General features: G+C 40.0%; 2 protein-coding genes across 3 annotated transcripts in view; one reads left to right on the top strand and one right to left on the bottom strand.

Annotated features, from left to right (window-relative positions):
* TACR1 (tachykinin receptor 1) overlaps positions 1 to 20,374 on the bottom strand; it is a 155,962-nt gene that overhangs the window by 68,341 nt on the left and 67,247 nt on the right. For both annotated transcript variants that reach the window (XM_525793.7, XM_063789004.1), the window contains one exon: positions 5,944 to 6,138. In XM_525793.7, coding sequence (XP_525793.3) covers positions 5,944 to 6,138 — 195 coding nt within the window. The remainder of the gene's footprint in view (positions 1 to 5,943; positions 6,139 to 20,374) is intronic.
* The window catches only part of POLE4 (DNA polymerase epsilon 4, accessory subunit), a 190,092-nt gene that overhangs the window by 156,308 nt on the left and 13,410 nt on the right, over positions 1 to 20,374 (top strand). The gene's annotated exons all lie outside the window — the stretch shown is intronic.

The raw sequence follows: 20,374 nt of genomic DNA, 5'->3' as shown, positions 1-20,374 counted from the left end.
TGCATTTTGCAAAGCCAAATTTTTCTTCTTTATACATTCACCTTTCTTTCTCTGTGCTTTCTTCTTCAATGGGAAGAGTCACCTTTGATTACATGTAAAATCTTTATCACCTGTCAGTCATCTCCACCTTCCTAGAACTTCCTGTGTAGTGTCATAGTTTTGCCAGAGCAGCCACGCTAAGCTGCTGGGTTGCTAATTATTGCAGGACTTAGTTACAAATTATGATAATATTATATTAATGATGAGCCTAACTCCCCATTTTCATGAATGTTATAATGTTAGCATAATTATCTATAACTGTGAATTGTAAACGCAGACAGGGAATGGTAGATAAAACTGAGCCAGTTCCCCCAGGGATCTAGGAATATAGCTAGAAGCAGCTAACTTTGAAGCTGGTGGTTTGTCTTACCAGTCAGTTAAGAGAAACCACTGAAGTAATAAATTTTCAAAGGAGGGGATTTGTTAACATATGTGTGTGTGTGTGTGTGTGTGTCTTCACATCATGTCATAGAAACAATTTTAATAACATAGAAATTGTCTATGATATGGTAAACGAAATAAGCAGATTATAAAATATATATATATGAATGACTATTAAATTATAAAAAGATGTTCATCCCCACTCCTAAAAGGGAAATGAGCATTTTAACTATGAGATCCCATTCTCATTATTTTCCCCCATCAGATGGGTAAAAATCTAAAAGCTTGATGATATACTTTGCTGGTGAGGCTGTGGAGAAACAGGAACTCTCACACATTGCAGGTGAGAATGTAAATTAGTACAACCTTGTATGGAGGGCAAATATCAAAATTAAGATGATATAGTCTATTTTTGAGATTTTATGCTATAGGTATTCTTGCATGATATATATATAAATGTTATTCATGGTGGCACTCTGTAATAGCAAACCGTTGAAGACAATCTGAAGTCCACCAATAAATGATTAGTTAAATAATAGCATACATTCAAAAAGCGGAATACTAAAAAAAGAATAGAGAAGGGGCTGGGTGCGGTGGCTCACGCCTGTAATCCCAGCACTTTGGGAGGCCGAGGCGGGTGGATCACGAGGTCAGGAGATCGAGACCATCCTGGCTAACACCGTGAAACCCCGTCTCTGCTAAAAATACAAAAAATTTAGCCGGGCATGGTGGCGGGTGCCTGTAGTCCCAGCTACTCGGGAGGCTGAGGCAGGAGAATGGCGTGAACCCGGGAGGCGGAGCTTGCAGTGAGCCGAGATCGCGCCACTGCACTCCAGCCTGGGCGACAGAGCGAGACTCCGTCTCAAAAAAAAAAAAAAAAAAAAAAAAAAAAGAGAAGCTCTTTATGAATAATATGGAAATATCTCTAAGACATACTGAGTTTAAAAAAACAAGGTGCATAACAGTTTGCATAATAGGCTATATTTTGTGTTATAAAGAGGGAAACAATCTGTGTTTGTGTTGACTTGTACTTATATAAGGCACTTTAAATTTTTATAAGGCACCACTTTTTTTTTCCTTCTTCTTTGAGACAGGATTTCACTCTGTCACCCAGGCTGAAGTGCAGTGGAGTGACCTCAGCTCCTCTCAACCTCTGCCTCCCAGGCTCAAGTGATCCTCCCACCTCAGCCTCCCGAGTATCTGGGACCACAGGTCAACTTGCCACCACACAGAGCTAATTTATTTGTAGAGAGGGGGTTTCATCATGTTGCCCAGGCTGGTCTTGAACTCCTGAGCTTAAGTGATCCACCTGCCTGGGCCTCCCAAAGTGCTGGGATTACAGGCATGAGCCACTGCACTGGGCTCCACAATTTTTTTTGTTTGTTTTATCCATTCTACTGATGATGGATATTTGAAACATCTCCAGTTTGGGGTGTATTAAGAGTAATGCTGATGGGAACATTATGTTTGATGTAATTGAGTGTATATGTGCATGGGTTTTTTTTAGGGTAATTACCTGCAAGTGAAATTTCTGAGTTATAGGGTATGCATAGCTTCTTCTTTTCTAGACAGTATAAAAGTATTTTCTGGGCTGGGCACGGTGGCTTATGCCTGCAATCCCAGCACTTTGGGAGGGCAAGGCCGGCGGATCACCTGAGGTTAGGAGTTCAAGACCAGCCTGGCCAACATGGTGAAACCCCGTCTCTACTAAAAATACAAAAAATTAGCTAGGCGTGGTGATGGGCGCCTGTAATCCCAGCTACTCCGGAAGCTGAGGCAGGAGACTCACTTGAACCCAGGAGGCAGAGGTTGCACTGAGCTGAGATAGTGCCATTGCACTCCAGCCTGGGAAACAAGAGTGAAACTCCATCTCAAAAAAAAAAAAAGTATTTTCCAATGTAATTATCAATTTATACTTCTTCTAACAGTTGACAAATGTTCTTATTGCTTAGTTTGAAACACTTAGTTTTATCAGATTTCTTAATATTTTCTAGTTTGATGGCTGTGTAGTAAGATCTCATTATCACTTTAATTTGCATTTCACTGGTAACAAATGAAGTTGTGTGCCTCCTCATAATATTTATTGACTTTGTGGATTGTGTGTGTGTGTGTGTGTGTGTGTGTGTGTGTGTGTGAAGCCCATGTTCAAAACCTTTGCCCATTCTTTTATTGGATTTCCTGTCTTTAGTAGTGCTTAATTTAATTGATGTTTTAGTAAACGTTAGTTTAACTGTATTTGCAAACGTTAGTAAAGAGTTTGAATGAATGATCATGGTTGAAGGTCCACCATACAGCCAGAAGGCAGGTGCAGCAACCTGAGATTTTTCACAAAACATTTTATGTAATTAGCTTACACAATTATTCATCAATTAAATTGGGTCTAAGCATCTGCCCATCACACTGTTTGCTGCCTGTCATCTTCCAGTGAACCCAGATTAATGAATGATGCTAACATTGGTAGTTAACATTCACTAGACCCTTACCCCTATCCAGGGCACTAGGCTGAGGACTTCATATAGGTTATTTTTAATTACATCTCTCAATGCTTCTTTGTGGAATGTACAGCTGCTCCTCGACTTACAATAGGGTTAGATCCAGATAAACCCATCATAAATTGAAAATATTTTAAGTTGAAAATGCACTTACCACACCTAACCTACCAAACATCCTAGTTTAGCCTAGTCTACCTTACATGTGCTCAGAACACCTACATTAGCCTACAATTGGGCAAAATCATATAACACAGATCCTATTTTATAATAAAGTGTTGACTATCATGTAATTTATTGAAAATTATACTGAAAATGAGAAACAGAATGGTTGTATGAATACCCAAATTACAGTTTATACTGAATGCATATCATTTTCCCACCATTGTAAAGTTGAAAAATTGCAAGTTGAATCTTTGGAAATGGGGGACTGTCTGTACTATTAGGCTCAGAGCCTTAAATTGCTTGACCATTATGACTCTGCTAGAGAGTGATGGGACTGGGAGCTGATCGCTCATCTAACTCCAGAACACACACTCTTCTAATTATTATACTGCCTCAAAACAAGTTTCCATGTGGTTTCAAATTTGGGATTGTTGTGTACTGTGAAAGTGGCAATCATTTCTTCTAAAAGAAGAGAATATAATTAAGTAGTTTGTTTAGACATGGTAAAATTGAAATTGTTTAGAAAAATAATATAATGTATTATGAAGGATACTGACAAAAAGAAAATAGGTTTGAATAAAGCTATGCTATGCACTTATGTTTCCATCACTGTCATTAAGTGAATGACAAATATACTATTTTGATTTACTATTGTATCAATAAACATGTTACACTTCATGAATAGATAAGCCAAGCTTATTTTTTAGGTTAAAATGATGAAATAAACAACAATGGCAAACATAACTGTACATCCAGTAGCAGCTACCCTAAATTCTCAAAGCAAGGAAATAAGACAATCCAACACATCATGTTGAGTCTCAAAGAGATTTTCTAGTCATTCATAAGCATAAAACACCAAAATGTTCAAAATTAAGACTCCCCCAAAATATTATTCTTTTTTGGAAAAGACCCCAGAGATCTATGGGAAAATTAATCTTTATTTCCAAGTTAAACTTCGAATTTGTTGTAAGATTAAAGAACTATGAGTATTTTGAAACAAAAGTTGTAGAAAGTGATCAGATTTTGAAAAGACCATGAAAACTAAGAGCTGAGCTACAGCCCATGGAAACGATGGGAGATATTTCTGAAACAGTTTATATAACGAGCTTTAATTCGGAGATTTTTTTTTTCCCTTTTGAGGAAACCTTCTGGCTTGAACATGTTCACAGGTTCTGTATGGCTTGTAAAGCTGTGTTCTTTCTCCCTCTGGGAACTTGCTCAGGCTTGTAGTTTCATTTGAAAGAATAATTTTCGATATTTCCTAGGCAGAGCATTAATCCCTCCATTGCTTGATCGATTAAATCCCACTGTCTGTGTCTGGAAGGCGATGTCTGAGCTTTATGTATTGCTTTCTGGCAAGCTACATTTCCATGCTCATGGAACAGATGCAGCAGGGTAACTGTGTGCAACAGGCTTTCAGCCCTCAAAGCTTGGGGGAAATGACAGGTATGGTGTCCCATTTTAACTTAAGTTTAAAGGTCTCATAATTATACTGCTATCTGATGAATTTGGTTCATACCTTTTGTATGGCATTTAGTAGCTTACAAGGTGAGAATACATTATCTCGTTTGATCTTCACAAGAATTGTTTATAGGAAACAGAGCTCTATTATCTCTCATTTTAATAACGAGGAGAGGCTGTGACCCTTGCCCAGGGTCATATGGCCAGTAACTGGCAATCTTGTAATTAACATTCAGATCTTTTGATTCTAACACCAGTGTTCTTTTATGATTCACATAAAAAACCTGAGATTGGAGAATTATAGAGGGCTTTCAAAAAGATCCACATTATCCATGTGCTCTGAGTCCAGAAAACTAACTGTAATATAAATGTCACATTGTGGCTCACTTGAGCAGAACGAAACAAAGATATGCCATTTCAATGTTGTTTCAAGGATAAGTCTTGGAGAAAATTGCTGGGATACTTCGAAAAACCCTAAATGTGATCAGGCAGGCACCTAGAAGATAAGTATGTCTGCCCTGTCAGGGACCTGTAACTCATAAGGTCTCAGTGCCTGGCCTGACCTTCCCATGTGTTTCACCTGCATATATTCTGTTTCTCCCGCTGTAAAATCCTGGGTGTAGGTGTATTGTTTTGGTCTTCCACAAAGGGGAATCCTTATCTCAAGATTTTCAAGTGCAAGTACCTTATTCGGGAGAAGAAACACCAGTAGGAAAAGGGAGCGGTGATATAGGGTAGACGCAGTGGCCAATAAAGAGTACATTACCCAGGCAGCTACCCGTGGAGATTAATCCCACAAGGAAAGCTCGGACATGATGTAAAACACAAACCACAGAGACACACTCCCCTGAGGGGTGAGAGATGGGTGTTCAGATGCCAGCTCCCCTTAGGCATTGTTCTTTTTTTTTGGCAGTGCAAAGTGAAAGCAAGTTTATAAAGAAGGTAAAGGTATAAAAGAATGGCTACTCCATAGACAGAGCAGCCCCTCAGTCATTGTTGAGAGCTGCTGGGAGTGGGAGGAGGTAATTCCCCACCTTCCCGCAACCTGTGCAGGAGAGAAGAGCGGCATTCTGTAGCTTAGGAAAAAGTTCCTAGGCAAAGAAAGGCAGACCCCGGCAGGGTAATGTCTCTGGTAAAAGGCCCGAGGGATATAGCTCTGCTATAACAGGATCTAGATCTTACACTTCAAAAATTATCTTTCAATGCTCAGACTAGTATTTGGGATACTATAGTCCCCTGATAACTGTGGACATATCAACCTGATATGAGGGTATATGTGAGAAATGCTTGCAGATACACATTAAATCTGTACCAACAAAAGAATATGGAAAGAAAGAAAGAACAAGAAGGGGCCAGGAAGGCAGCCTGCACCATCGTTTCTTTGGCATGGGGAGTCATCTCTACTCACACTTTCTCATAAATCTTGTTCGGATGCTCTGGCCATTCGATCATGCACACGACTCTGCTGGGCATGGTCTCTGTGGTTGAGTAGTAGCCCTGGGGGAAGGCCAGCAGGAGAGCCAGGACCCAGATGACACAGATGACCACTTTGGTGGCTGTGGCTGACAGCCGGGGCTGGAGGGGATGTATGATGGCCATGTACCTGGAACAGAGAAGAAAGAACAAAGTTCTGATCTGGTCACCAAAATCTGTATCAGAGATTCCATATTTTTCCTGCCAATAAGAAAATTCACGGAAACCCTTTGATTCCTGATGATTTGTACAATTATTTTCCAATTCCTTTTCCATATTCTATCCTTAAGCTTTGTGATATGCCATACAATGCCAACATGTGTAAGAAAAGCCAGCTAGATTTTTCAGTATTTCAGAACCTATCTAGCAGCATTCAAGGAGAGACATTTTCACCATTGAAATGCTTGTGCTGGGGACAGGACAGCCAAGTACAGGTAAGTGAAATTAGAAAAATAAGAACAATGTTGTAAATTTATTCAATGTAAGGACTGACTTTCATTCTTTCTAGATTAAGGGATAATGGTGATCAGAATAGTACTTTTTTTCAGTCCTTATGTGATATTATAAAAGATTAGCAGTCCTACCTCGGTCCGTACAATTTGAGGGGAAGTAAACATGTCTCTGTGACAAAGCATTGGCCTAAAGTCAGCAAAAAACAACAGCTCCTGGAGAAATCTTCATCAATTCTTTGAGCATCTAGGAGTCAGTGTATGGCTAACTATACATACTTCATGAAGAGAAAGACGGTCTCCACCTGCTGAGGCAGACAGACTAGAGTGCACAAAGGACCAGTGTGGATGACACTTCATTGCAGGAAGAGGGGAGCACAGCAAATGATGACTTCATGTCTGGAGCCATTCCTCCATCTCTTCATTCCTGGGCTCTGGCACTAAACAGTGTCATCTGAATGAATGTGTCCACATGTTTGAGTTTGTGCACAGCCCCTGAGATGTTGCAGAGATTTGAAGGATAAGTATTTCATATCAGCCTTTCATATCAATGATAAGCACATCAATTCTGCCTCTTTCATTTTAAAAGACATCTCTCTCTGCATATTTTTCTTGCAAAGTTTATAGCTCTATACCTTAAAATAAGCATTTTTTAAAAGAGAAGGAATAATGTCTTATAGGGCCTTTGGCATTTAAATATTATCTGACAAAACCTCAGAATCACACATTGATTCTCTGACAGTCAGGTGTCTCTGACGTCCATGAGACAGAATGGTCAACGGAGACTTCAAAAATCTGCAAAGAGCAGCAGAGCTGTCAGCTGGCTCCACATCATTCCACATAATTCTTTTACTGTATTCTTTGGACTCCTAGGATCTCTAGACCAGAATTAGGACCAGGGTTACAAGTAAAGCAATTTTATTCAGTATGCGCTCAATAAATTCCCACTGGACACCTGCCACACGTAGAGCACAGCGTTTCCTTCTGGGCTGTAAGCTTGTAATTTCTCCGGGGAGAAAAGGTGCATCAATAAGCAGCTCAAAACACAACAGTAGGATAAGTGACCTCAAGTGGTAATTGGATCAATACCTTAGAGTCTTAGGGGAGCTGCGGAGACACTCAAGCCCTGGAATGGCAGGTGGTCTACCGGAGGGTATTCGACAGGTGTGCTGGATTTGGGGTGAGCCTGCTGAGCATCCTGCCCCAATGGGAGGAAGTGTTTGGAGCTTTCTTGTTTCTCCATGTTAGGATTAGGCTTTGTTTGCATGAAGGCTTCCTTGAGCATCCTCTTATCACTGTAAACTTTAGAAACTTTTCTCTGCATTTTTGTGCTAGGGACCTGGGATTTCCCTCTCTGGTCTGTAAGGGCCACTGAAGGTGTTTAGTGTATAGAGTCTGTCTACTAGGAGGACACTTCATGCCAACCTTTATATCAGAAATCATGACGACTCCCAGGAAGGAAACTCCTAGAAACTCTTTCTTCTGCCTCTTTTAGAAAGTGGGTAGGTGGTCTTAAAGTGAGGAGAGAGTGGAATTATAGGAACGGACTTGGAAAAGTTATGATGTTGGGGGTGTGTAGTAATCTATAAATCTCTGGGCAAGTTTCCCTGGTTCTGTTGATGCTATAAAGCCTATCACTCAAATGCTGTCTGAAGGTCATCAAAAGGGCAAAAACAACTCTCAATATGTTACAAATCAAACATTGTCTGTTTCTTTAGGTTACCCCAAAATGGCCGTGACTACTGCCAAGGCAGGTCCAGGACACCATAGACTAGATGACCTTCCATCTCTGGGGTAGTCCCTTGAAAAGGACCCTGAGAAGTGTTGATTTCTCCCCTAGACCTGTGTCTTCCTTGATGCCTGACAGTGGTGGAGCCCTGTATCCTCTTCAATCATGGGGTGTGGTGGGTAGGGGAAACTCAGAATCAGAGCCAACACATGCGGGCCTGTTCAACCATTATCGTTGCCGTCTTTCCAATTCAGTGAAGGGCTGGACCCAGATGGTCATGGCCAGAACCTCTTTGAGTGTTTGTATTAAAACCATAGGATTGCTTGTTGGATTATTTCCCAAACGCAAATTGTTTTCCCCCTACAAAGCTGGAAATGCAGCGGTGAAGATGCCTTATCTCACCTCCAGCACTGCATAGTTCCTACCCTCACTGGCAGCTGTGCATTCTCAGGCTTCACAGGAACTTGAGGAGGATGCTCAGGGGAGAATGTGGTAATTACATTGCCCTCTTTTAATATTACCTCAAATGCAAGATTTTAATTTGTTTCTCATTCAGGATAAATGCTCAGTCTTAAATAAACAAATCCTAACACCACTCCCCATGCTCGAATTGGCGATACACCATTCAGAATCTAATGTGACTGGGCTTATGGGGGATTGCACCAGCGTATTGGCACTGTAACTCCAAATGGGTGGCAGAAAGCCATATTTTATCCTTATTGCAAAAATTGCAATTTGGGAACCCATTTCAGTTAACTCTCTACCGTTCTTTAGTGTAGGAGCCATTTTAGTGGCAGATGAAAGTATTACCCACATAAAGCCAGAGAGAATAAAAAAGACTGGCTTTAAAAAATGTGTATATGTTCCTTTGTTCAAAACAGAGGTGTTTATAAATCTCCCTCCCTCCTTCCTTCCCTCCTTTCCTCTCTTTCCTCCTTTCTTCTATCCCTCTCTTGCAATCCTCATTTCTGGGGCTCATTTAACATGTTTTTTTCTTACTCACCCAAAAGCTAGTACCATTTGGATAACCTGTACACAGATGGATGAATATTTTCTTTCCTACTCCCCACTTCTAGCTAGGATCCATTAACATACATTTATATATTTATCTGGAACCAGCCTGAGCAATTCTTGCTTATTTGGTTATAAGATATTACGGAGCAAGTGCTGCAAACCCAAGGAAAATACATTCGATAAATATTTATTGACTGCACCGTGCTCATGGGACTCTAAGGCAGTCAATGAAACGTCTTTCTGGTGTAAGCATTAATCATTAGGCTGCCAGCGACAGGGATCTGGAGGCGTGTGGGATATGGATTATGTTCTTTACTTCAGGTGGTTCCAGTCCCACTGAGGGCCATCAGCACTGATTTGAATTGTATGTGTCCTCCCAGCTGAAAAACCTGAGATGTAGCCTTCCTCTTGCATGATGTTGCTTTATAAAAAGAACTCTCTGCTGCACATTTGTTTTTTCTTGTAGGCAGAGTGAAAACAATCTTATTGTGAAAAGGAATTTCAATCCTCTGACAAGCGGCAGTATCTTCATAACTTCCTGCTATACCAGTCCCAAATCACTCAGCAGAGAGAACGTCTTTCCTCTACTATGAGATTTGTCCAGTGGGGCCCTTCTTCCACAGTCTTTCTCATCCAATTCCAGTTTCTGCCCTCACTTCTCCCACTCACTCCTGGGGTGTTACAAGTTTCCTTTAAGGGACCATATCTTCCTGAGTTCAGATAACCAGGGTGGTAATAGCTGAGAGTATGGCTGCTATAGTCTAGCTCAAGGGTTGGCAATTTTTTTCTGGGAAAGACAGATATTACATATTTTGAGTTTCGTGGTCCATATAGTTTCAGTTGTAATTATCAAACTCTATCTTTGTAGTGTGAAAACAGCCACAGACAGCAAAGAAACTATTGGGCATGACTGTATGATAATAACATTTTATTTACAAAAACAGGAGGTAGGCTGCATTTGGTCCCTGGCCCATAGCTTGCTGTCCCCTGGTCTAGTTTACAGGAAGCGAAGAGCAGGAGGAATTAGAACCATAGGAGAAGATTGTGTGATATTCAGAAACACTCTTTACCTTTGGCAGATGGGAACTCATTGGGTAGATAACTCCTGTGTCCCACAAGCAGTCAGTAAGGTGGTCTACGGCCAGTCATGACCAAGAATCAGATAAGACCCTGGTTCTAACGTGAGCACAGTGGTCAATCTGGGATGTTTTTCCTCCTCGATCCCTTCCTGGCTGTTCCTGTTTATTTTCACAACTTGGCCCAGTCATCACGTCCTTGTGGCTGTGTTTGTTGCCTGCCTTTACTGCTGTGAAGATCTCTAAACCTTGTGTTGACCACGCGTCACTTTATTTTCTATTTTCTTTTCTTTTCTTTTTTTTCTATTCTTTCTTTTTTTTGTTTTGAGATGGAGTCTCGCTCTGTTGCCCAGACTGGAGTGCAGTGGTATGATCTCGGCTCACTGCAGCCTCTGCCTCCCGGGTTCCAGCAATTCTCATGCCTCAGTGTCCCAAGTAGCTGGGATTACAGGTGCCTGCCACCATGCCTAGCTAATTTTTTTGCATTTTTAGTAGAGAAGGGGTTTCACCATGTTTGCCAGGCTGGTCTTGAACTCCTAACTTAAGTGATTCACTGTCCTCGGCCTCCCAAAGTGCTGGGATTACAGGCATGAGCCACCGCGCCGGGCCTTTATTTTTCTAATTGCATATCCTTCTTTTCTCTTTTCACCCTCCACAGGTCCTTGGCCTGCCCAGGTGCTGAGGATGTAGTAAATACTCATTGAAAGTTTGGTTGCATAAATGATATCTTGGCACATAGCAGTGGCTCCATGAATGCTTGTTGAGTGAAAATAAGTGTAAAAGGAGAAAAACATACATGTTATACCTTTATTCCTCCCAGTCTCAACACATGTAAGACTGTTATGTGAGAATAATTATTGCTCAAAGTGTTTTCTGTCATATAGACACCCAGGATCATCCTGAAGGAGTGACCTCACTGGAATTGGCTCTTCAGAATTTTTTATCTCTTGACATTAAGCCCCTAAATAAAGCCTCAATACCTACTTGTTGACTAACTTTTGTGTTGACTATACGTTGGGAACTGTGCAGGATTCAGTCTTTCTTAGTTTTTTATAGCTTTGATTTTAGGTTCAGGGGTACATGTGCCAGGTTTGTTCTATAGATAAACCCATGTTACAGGGGTTTGTTGCACAGATTATTTCATGACCCATATTAAGCTAGTACCCAATAGTTATTTTTTTCTGCTTCTCTCCCTCCTCTCACTCTCCACCCTGAAGTAGAACCCAATGTCTGTTGTTTCCTTCTTTGTGTTCATCAGTTCTCATCATTTAGTTCCCACTTATAAGTGGGAACATGTGGTATTTGATTTTCTGTTCCTGTGTTATTTTGCTAAGGATAATAGCCTCCAACTCCATTCATGTTCCCGTAAAATACATGATTTCATTCTTTTTTATGGAAGAATTATATATATAGTATTCCATGGTGTATATGTACCACATTTAAAAATCCCATCTGTCACTGATGGGCATTTAGGCTGATTCCATGTCTTTGCTATTGTGAATAGTACTGCAATGAACATATGCGTGCATGTATCCTTATAATAAAAGGATTTATATTCCTCTGGGTATATACCCAGTAATGGGATTGCTGGGTCAAATGGTAGTTCTGATTTTAGCTCTTCAAGGAATAAAGACTTGAATGTGAAACCCAAAGCTATAAAAGCCCTGGAAGGCAACCTAGGCGACACCCTCCTGGACAAAGGAAGGGACAAAGATTTCATTACAAGGACACCAAAAGCAATTGCAACAAAAGCAAAAATTGACAAATGGGATCTAATTAAACTTAAGAGCTTCTGCACAGCAAAAGAAACTATCAACAGAGCATACAGACAGCCTACAGAATGGGAGGAAATATTTATAAACTATCCATCTGACAACGGTCTAATATCCAGCATCTGTAAGAGACTTAAACTAATTTACAAGAGAAAAACAAACAACCCCATTAAAAAGTGGGCAAAGGACATGAACAGACACTTTTCAAAGAAGACATACCTGTGGCCCCAAGCATATGAAAAAAATCTCAATATCACTGATCCTTAGAGAAATGCAAATCAAAACTTCAATGAGATACCATCTCATACCAGTCAGAATGGCTATTTTGAAAAGTCAAAAAATAACAGATGCTGGTGAGGTTGTGGAGAAAAGGGAACATTTATATACTATTGACAGAAGTAAATTTGGATTCTGTCTTTCTATATGGCATCACCCTCTGGCTCTTCTTCTGAACAAATTGCTCCACCCATTCTCCTTCCATCCTCCCTCCATTTTAGGGAGCACACAGTCTTTTTACCTGAGGTCACTAACATTTCATCAGTTGAGATTTTCTTCCAGGATATTTTTTTATCATCGAAATTCAGGGATGTTATTTAAGCATATCACTCAACCAGCATCCTTATCTATTCAGCTAAGCTCAAGCTCACAAAGCTATAACCAAAGAGGCCTTTAGCAGCCTGCAGAGATGACACAAAGTTCACACACCACTAAGTCATTTTTATTATTAATTAATTATTGTTTATTAATATTAGCAGCAGAGTCTTCGCATCCTCACTGCTATGTTGTGCACAATTCTAAAAAGCATGAGGTTTTGATCTCCATGCCCAGTGCCGATTCACAGCATCATCAGTGGACCCACTTCAAAAGGTGCTAGCTGATAGCAAGGGCGCCATTAACAAGACCATAAAAAATGGGTGCAAAGTCAGATGGATTTGAAGGCCTGCGACAGTTTAGGGTAAAGTGAAGGAGGGGATGCAGTTGACTGTTGTTTGAGCTGTTCTGTCTCATGTGTGATCAAACAATGACCCATATTGTTCAAAGAAGATTCAGAAATAGAGTCCTTGGGCTATTAGGAAACAAAGTACCTGATGTAGGAGCTCATGAGAGGAGGTGATTCCAGACCCTGGGAGCCTTCCAGCCTTGTCTAGATTCTACTTCCTATCTCACTACTATCTGTAGAAATTTTGTTTATCCTTTAAATGTGGATCAGAACCCATCTCTTTCAGGAAAACTTTTTCAATCGTTCAAAAATCTCTTGGATATAATCATAACCACATTCTATTGAATACCCTCCCATACTCCTGTTAGCTGTCCTCCCTTATGGAACCATCTCATTTTATTTTATAGCAGAACAATCTGTGCTCCTGTTCTATCCCATCACTGGACGGTAAGCTTCCTGAGGGCAGGGGTTGTGTTCACATATATTTTTGTCTTTTGGGAAACTTACCAAAGAGCCTTACACGACTGGTAAAAGTTTGCCTGGATGTGCCAGCTGATGTTTGACCAAAGAACTCCATCTTCATTCAGCAGTTGCAAGCTGGCGGCTCCACTTAGGGCATTCAGACTAGTCTTAAAAGACAAGCTTTCAAAGGGACAGATACAATTCTGGAGTATTCTTTCCACAGTGAACTCCTTAATGCTATTTTGGAATGTGAGGCACTAAGCCAGGATTGATAAAGCGCCCTAGTTGGGCATACATAGAAGGTGTCCCCTAAGCAGCCCAGGTTAAGCCCTTTGATTTTTGCAGAGCCAGGGCTACCATAAAAATATGTATCACTAAGGTCTGATGTGAATGAAGGGAAAAAAACAGTGAAGGTCCAAGTTATGTATAATATTCTGAGTGTTTCTGCCAGCAGGTGGGCCAGACAGTAAGCACTGGGAATGAGCAACACTAGGAGTATCAGTCAGCTAATCGCTGGGATCCTGCCATTCACAATAAAATGCTACCCCTCAGGGGTGGGACTGGGGGTGGGAGTGGCTGGGGTGAAGCAGGAAGACAGAGCGCGCATTTTTTTCTCCCTGAAAAGAGAAATGGTAGCAAGTTTGTAACACAATGGAAGGTGAGTAAAGTAATGTACCATTTCACTTCCAGCTTGAGGGCTTCTGTCAAGGATTGGCAGAACTACTTGTTAGGTAGCTCACAACATTTGTGAGCTACTGTTTTCTTCCTATATGGAATCTCATGCTTGCATTTGGGACTCCACCCCTGAGGCTGTGCTGACATGTGTGAGACAGACACACACAGCAATAGCTATCCCTTGGGCAAAAGGCTGATGCTACTGGGACAAACTGGATCCTTTGTGACATTGACCTGTTTGCAATTTAGAGCTAAAACTTAGGTAGGAGGTGTGTGGTGACACACGGGAGACTCAGGTTTATAGAAATTTGACTGGGGAGGTGATAATAGGACCACATTAGCTCCAGCAGCAGAGTAAGAAAAAAAGAAAGAAGAGAGTAGTTTGGATTGTAATGTCTTTGAGCTTTTAATTACTGTAAGGGAAAGGGGAATTGCACTGATTGAACTTCATGATTTTAGTGGAAACTCAATAATGGAAAGAAGTTCAAATTTAGGGCATCTTTAAAATCGTTGACACTGTGCTTTTTGGCCACTGCTGTCACTGCAGTATTGAGTAGTCCTCTCTGGTAAGCTAGTTAGGAAAATGTAGTTGGCCATAATCTTAGAATTGTATTTTCATCTTATGCAGTGTGACCTTGATATTAAGTTATTAAATAATTAATGCTCTCTTCTGACCAATTTTGAAGTTTTTGTGAACAACATCAAAGATGTATTTCTTTTAGCTATTTGAAAATACAAAATAAATTGTTGAATGGATTTTGAATGTTCCCAACCCCCCAAAATACTAAATGTTTGAGGTGATGGATATGCTAATTACCCTGATATGACCATTACACATTGTATAGATGTATCAAAATATCACACTGCACCTCACAACTATGTACAATTATTACGTGTCAATTAAAACAAATAAACAATTTTTTGAAATCTTAAGAAAATGATGCATTTTTTGGAGGGCTGAATCATCTGTTCCATTGGGCCTGGCAGGCTATGTAAAAACTGCTGCAGTCACTCACAAGTATATTTAGAGTTTCCCTGATTCTCTAGCATCCTCTTTCCCCAAGTGGTAAGCATGTTTTCTGGGTGACCATAGGCTTGACTTTTAATTTTGGCAGCAGAAAACTTAAAGCAGAGGCACTTGGGGCCAAAGGAAGGACTAGGAGGGGGAATGATATTTCCCTGCCTCCTCCTCACTCAGGGTAGCCTCTCTTCTCCCACAGATCTCTTTTATTCAACCTAAAAAGCCAGAATCTGTGGGCTGGGATTGGAGTGAGGTGAGTGAGGCACTCACAGTGCAAGTGAAGAATTAAATCCTGTCTTTATTTAAAATTTTGATATTTTGTTAATCATAGATTTTTGTGCATTAAGTTTGATATCTTAATGTATTGCATTAAAATATTATTTGTCTTGATTACTGAATTTTTGGGGTCCCCTTAAATTTTGCACCCCAGGCAAATGCTACACTTGCCTCACCCTAATCCCAGCCTTGAAAATGTCTCCTACTGAAGTATAGCAGGTAAGACAACCACTAATCAAATGAAGTGTACTCAGACTCAGGGGCTCAGCATTATTCAGTGCTGCTGCCCCTGCCAGGCACCTGATGTACCAGTCTGTTGTGCTGTGTCCTGTGCCTGCAGCCACCAGATGGGGTGGCAGGCTCAGCAGGAAGCCCCTAACAGTTTAAGTAACATGAACAGGAAAGATGCTGAGTAATCCTTCTCTGGAGAGTATGAAGATTATTTGGGCACCCTTGCTACAGTGATTTTGCTTTTTCTTGTATAGTGTAAATCCACAACTGTTTATTTATTTTTGATAGTGCTTTCTTAGTTAAAAAAATCTTTGACAGCAATAAGTTATAATTTCAAAGAAGCACACATCAAATGAAAAGTTTTGTACTGGATTTCTGCTTTTCATAAAAGTTGATGATGAATGTGTAACTTGCACAAAATGATTTTAGACATCTACCTTTTATCACACCAAAGCGTTAATCACTGAACCTGTGAAAACCAAAAGACACACATCTGCTGAAGCAGCAGCAGCATCTACACCAAAAGTTAGTAGTTATTTTAAGACAACCGTGCTCAAAGACAATTATTTAACCTATGCAAGGAAAATGGTGCATTTGCTCATCATTCTGTGAAGCATGACTTCTCGCTTAGATTAAATGACCGTTCTTCTAAATTAACTTCACTCTTTTTCAATTCCAGTGTTTCTTGTGCATGTACAAAAGGTCGAGTAATAGCTATTAATATGTTGGCTCAGTTATCAGAAGAATTTGGCAAATAGCTAAATGATTCTAATTTTCTATCAGTGTCATCAGAGTTTTCAAATAGAAAATCAGTTAATATCAATAATGAGCCAATTTTTTTTCTTTTTTTTTTTTTGAGACAGAGTCTCTCTGTCACCCAGGCTGGAGTGCAGTGGCACTATCTCAGCTCACTGCAAGCTCCGCCTCCTGGGTTCACGTCATTCTCCTGTCTCAGCCTCCCGAGTAGCTGGGACTACAGGTGCCCGCCACCATGCTTGGCTAATTTTTTGTATTTTTAGTAGAGACTGGGTTTCACTGTGTTAGCCAGGATGGTCTCGATCTCCTGACCTTGTGATCTGCCCGCCTTGGCCTCCCAAAGTGCTGGGATTACAGGTGTGAGCCCCCGCACCCTGCCAATAATGAGCCAATTCTTTAAAAAATTCAATTCATAGATTCAAAGTTTTTGGAAGGTGAAAGAATGGACATTGTTGTGAATGTTATCATGAGTCCATTTCAAAGTTCAGCAGTGAAGATTAATTTGTTTTGGTACTAATATGAATACACTATGGTAAAAATAATGCACTTACTAAATTAAGAAACCCATGGAACAGAAATGTACTTGTAATAGGTTGTGATACACATAATTTGCAACTATGTACAAATAAACTGTGGTATCTTACTAATTGAAATAGAAGCAGTAGTTGAAATTTATAAAAAGTTTTGTAGGTATACAGTAACTGAACTAATTTATTTTGGGTGTGTTTTTGTATGATGAATACAAAAGTATACTACATAGTATTTTAAAAGTGTTTGAGCCTTTGACTGTTTTATGAATTAACCTAAGTAACAGTACCAAACTTTTTGTAAATGAGTCCTCAGAGTTTTGGTTATATTTTATTTAAAATTAGTTGAAAATTGTAAATCAAAATATTTTCAATGGAGTACTCCTACATTTTTAACTTCTGAAGCTTTTGGCAAGTTGCAATTTCTCAATACAAATCTGGCAAACAAAAAAGACATTGAAATTCATTTCTATAAAAGCCAGAGACAAACTGCATGAAATAAAAACTGAAAGCTCCTATGGGGTGCACAATTTAATTTGGAAATTCTTGATTGGCTCTTAGGAATATTTTGATTAGAGGAAAGAATCTTTTGATGGATTTCTTATTTTTTAGTAAATTGTTAATATTCTCTATCAAAATAAAGTATAAAATTGAGAAAATTTCGTTTCTCACAATTATAGTGATTAAATTTGGCAAAACAGTAAAATGAAACAACCTATCAACTAAGACAACTTAGTTTTGTCTTCTTAGTTTTATCTCTTAAATCTAACCTTCTGTACCTCTGTGCTGCATTCTGGTTAATTTTTTTGGATCTTCCAGTTCACTGACTCTCTTCAGCAAGTCTAATCTGCTATTAGATTCGTCCACTGAGTTTTATATTTCAACTGTTATTATTGTTCATTTTTAGAATTTTGATTGCATATTTTAAAAAATATCTAGTCATTCTTTATAATTTTTGCTCACTCCTCATATTGTCAGGCTTCTTTTTATTTCATTATACATAATAAACATAATTTATATTTAGTGTCTCTATTAACTCTAATAGCTTAAGTCTCTGGGTTTGCTTCTGCAGGTTCTCACTCATGGCAACCTCTTCCATTATCTGTTTTATGCTCACTGCATACTGCTTATTTTCTTTGGAACTTTATCTTTGAGAATTTGTTGATGGCTTGTTGAAGGTGGGTTCCTTCAGAGATGATATACAATTGTTTTTGCCAGAAACCTGGGAATACTTCCAGACTGGGACCACTGTAAACTGGATTTCAGAGTGAGGTTTGTTTTAGACCAACCAACTTAAATGAATTTGGTCTGCATCCCCATGTGAGGATACTTTTTCTGCTACGAACTCTCAGAAGAGATTTTTTTTGTTTTCTGTCGACAGCACCAAGGTTGGAGATGGGCAAGTTTCCTGCAGCTGTTGGCAGGCTAGGCATTCGTTTCTAGTTCTCTTTTACACTGAGGATATAGCTTTTTGGTTTCCAACTTTAAGGGAAGGTGGCCTATTAGACAACCCACCTTGGGCAGGTCCTAGGCTTTGTTTCTTGTCCCCATACTCTGTGAGTCAAGGTCAAGGTCAAAAGCCCTTAAGACAAAAGCCAGCTTCACTGCTGTCAATATGTAGAATTCCTGCCATTATTTAAATTTTGACTTGAGCATTTTTTACTTCTTGCAAGACAATGAATGATTTAAGAAGAAAAAATTTTTTGTGTGTGGTATCTTATTCGGCATTTTTTATTTAATTTCAAGAGCAGCAATCAGGATATCTAGTCTGTCACTTTGCTGCTGTCTTATTTTTCATTTTTCTTTTGTCTAATTGTTCCAAGTAAACATTTAAAGAATACAGGAAGATATAAAGGTAATGCTTCTCTTTGACTTCAGTCCTTAGGAGTAACACGTAGTTAACATACCAAGCACACTCCATTCTATGTACTTTCTTTGCATTAATTCATTTCATCTTTCACTAACTCTTTGAGGCAGGCTAATGTTATGACCTCCAGTTTCCAGATGAGGAAATTGAGGCACAGAGAAGTTAAGTAACTCATCCACCAAGTGTTGGGGCTGGGTTTAAACTTGGCAGTCTGGCTTCGGCGCCTTTGGTTTGCTTTTTATCAAGGCACTATCCAGGATCCTCACACTCACTGTCAACCATGAGTGCAACCTTCTTTTCTCTGAACATATAAACATATATATTTGTCAGGGACATCTGAACCAGAGTAACTCCATCTTGAATAGGAGCTGTGTAAAATGAGGCTGAAACCTACCGGGCTGCATTCCCAGACGGTTAGGCATTCTAAATCACAGGGTGACATAAGAGGTAGGCACAAGATACAAGATACAGTTCATTAAGACCTTGCTGATAAAACAGTTTGCAGTAAAGAAGCTGGCCAAACCCCACCAAAACCAAGATGGCGAAGAGACTTCTTGGTTTTGGAGCCCAGAAGGATGACTTCTGGTCGTCCTCACTGTTACACTCCCACCAGTGCTATGACAGTTTACAAATGCCATGGCAACATCAGGAAGTTACCCTGCACGGTCTAAAAAGGGGAGGCATGAATAATCCAACCCTTATTTAGCATGTAACTAAGAAATAATCATAAAAACAAGCAACCAGCAGCCCTTGGGGCTGCTCTGCCTGTGGAGTAGCCATTCTTTATTCCTTTACTTTCTTAATAAACTTGCTTTCACTTTATGGACTTGCCCTGAATTCTTTCTTGCATGAGATCCAAGAACCCTCTCTTGGGGCCTGGATCGGGATGCCTTTCTGGTAACACATCCATGCTTTTTCCTGTCCTGCTTTTTAACTCACTCATTCAATAAGCCTTATTTAACCCCCTTTCTATATGTCAGAGAAGGGCTCAGTATATTCATGTTCTGAAGGAGTGGCTGTCTCTGGAGAAGGACACACATGATAATAAAGATGCAATTTGCTGTGTGCTCCAGAGGACTTATAATGCGTTAGAAGCATGAGCAGACAGGAGGGCATTTACGCCTGGGCAGGGAGGTTGGGGGAGTTTCTCGGTGGAGGTGACGTTTGAATTTGACCTGAAAGGTTGAGCTGGCATGCACAATCTATGGAAAGCTGTGTGCAACATACTTTCTAGGAGAAGGCCACAGCATATACAGAAGCCCAGAGAAGCAAAAATGAATGGCTATTTATAATCTGTTTCAACATTTCATTAGATGCTTATCAGGAGTCAGTATTGCATCTTCTATTTCATTGAATCCCCATGGCACCTGACCAGGCACAAGAAAGCTCCTTAGTAACTACCAGCTGATTAACTTAACGATCCCTTTCTTCTTTCTATTAAGCAGGCAGAGATGTTGACTCTCAGATGTTGATGAAGAAACAAGGCTAGAGGATTGAGTGAGGAAAGACAAGGTCTCACAGGCCTCTGCTGGTGAAGTGCTCAGAGAGAATTCTAGCTTTCAAAGGAATAC

The sequence above is a fragment of the Pan troglodytes genome, chromosome 12 (assembly GCF_028858775.2).
Source record: "Pan troglodytes isolate AG18354 chromosome 12, NHGRI_mPanTro3-v2.0_pri, whole genome shotgun sequence".
Taxonomy (NCBI): Eukaryota; Metazoa; Chordata; class Mammalia; order Primates; family Hominidae; genus Pan; species Pan troglodytes.
This window is presented reverse-complemented; position numbering and strand designations above follow the sequence as displayed.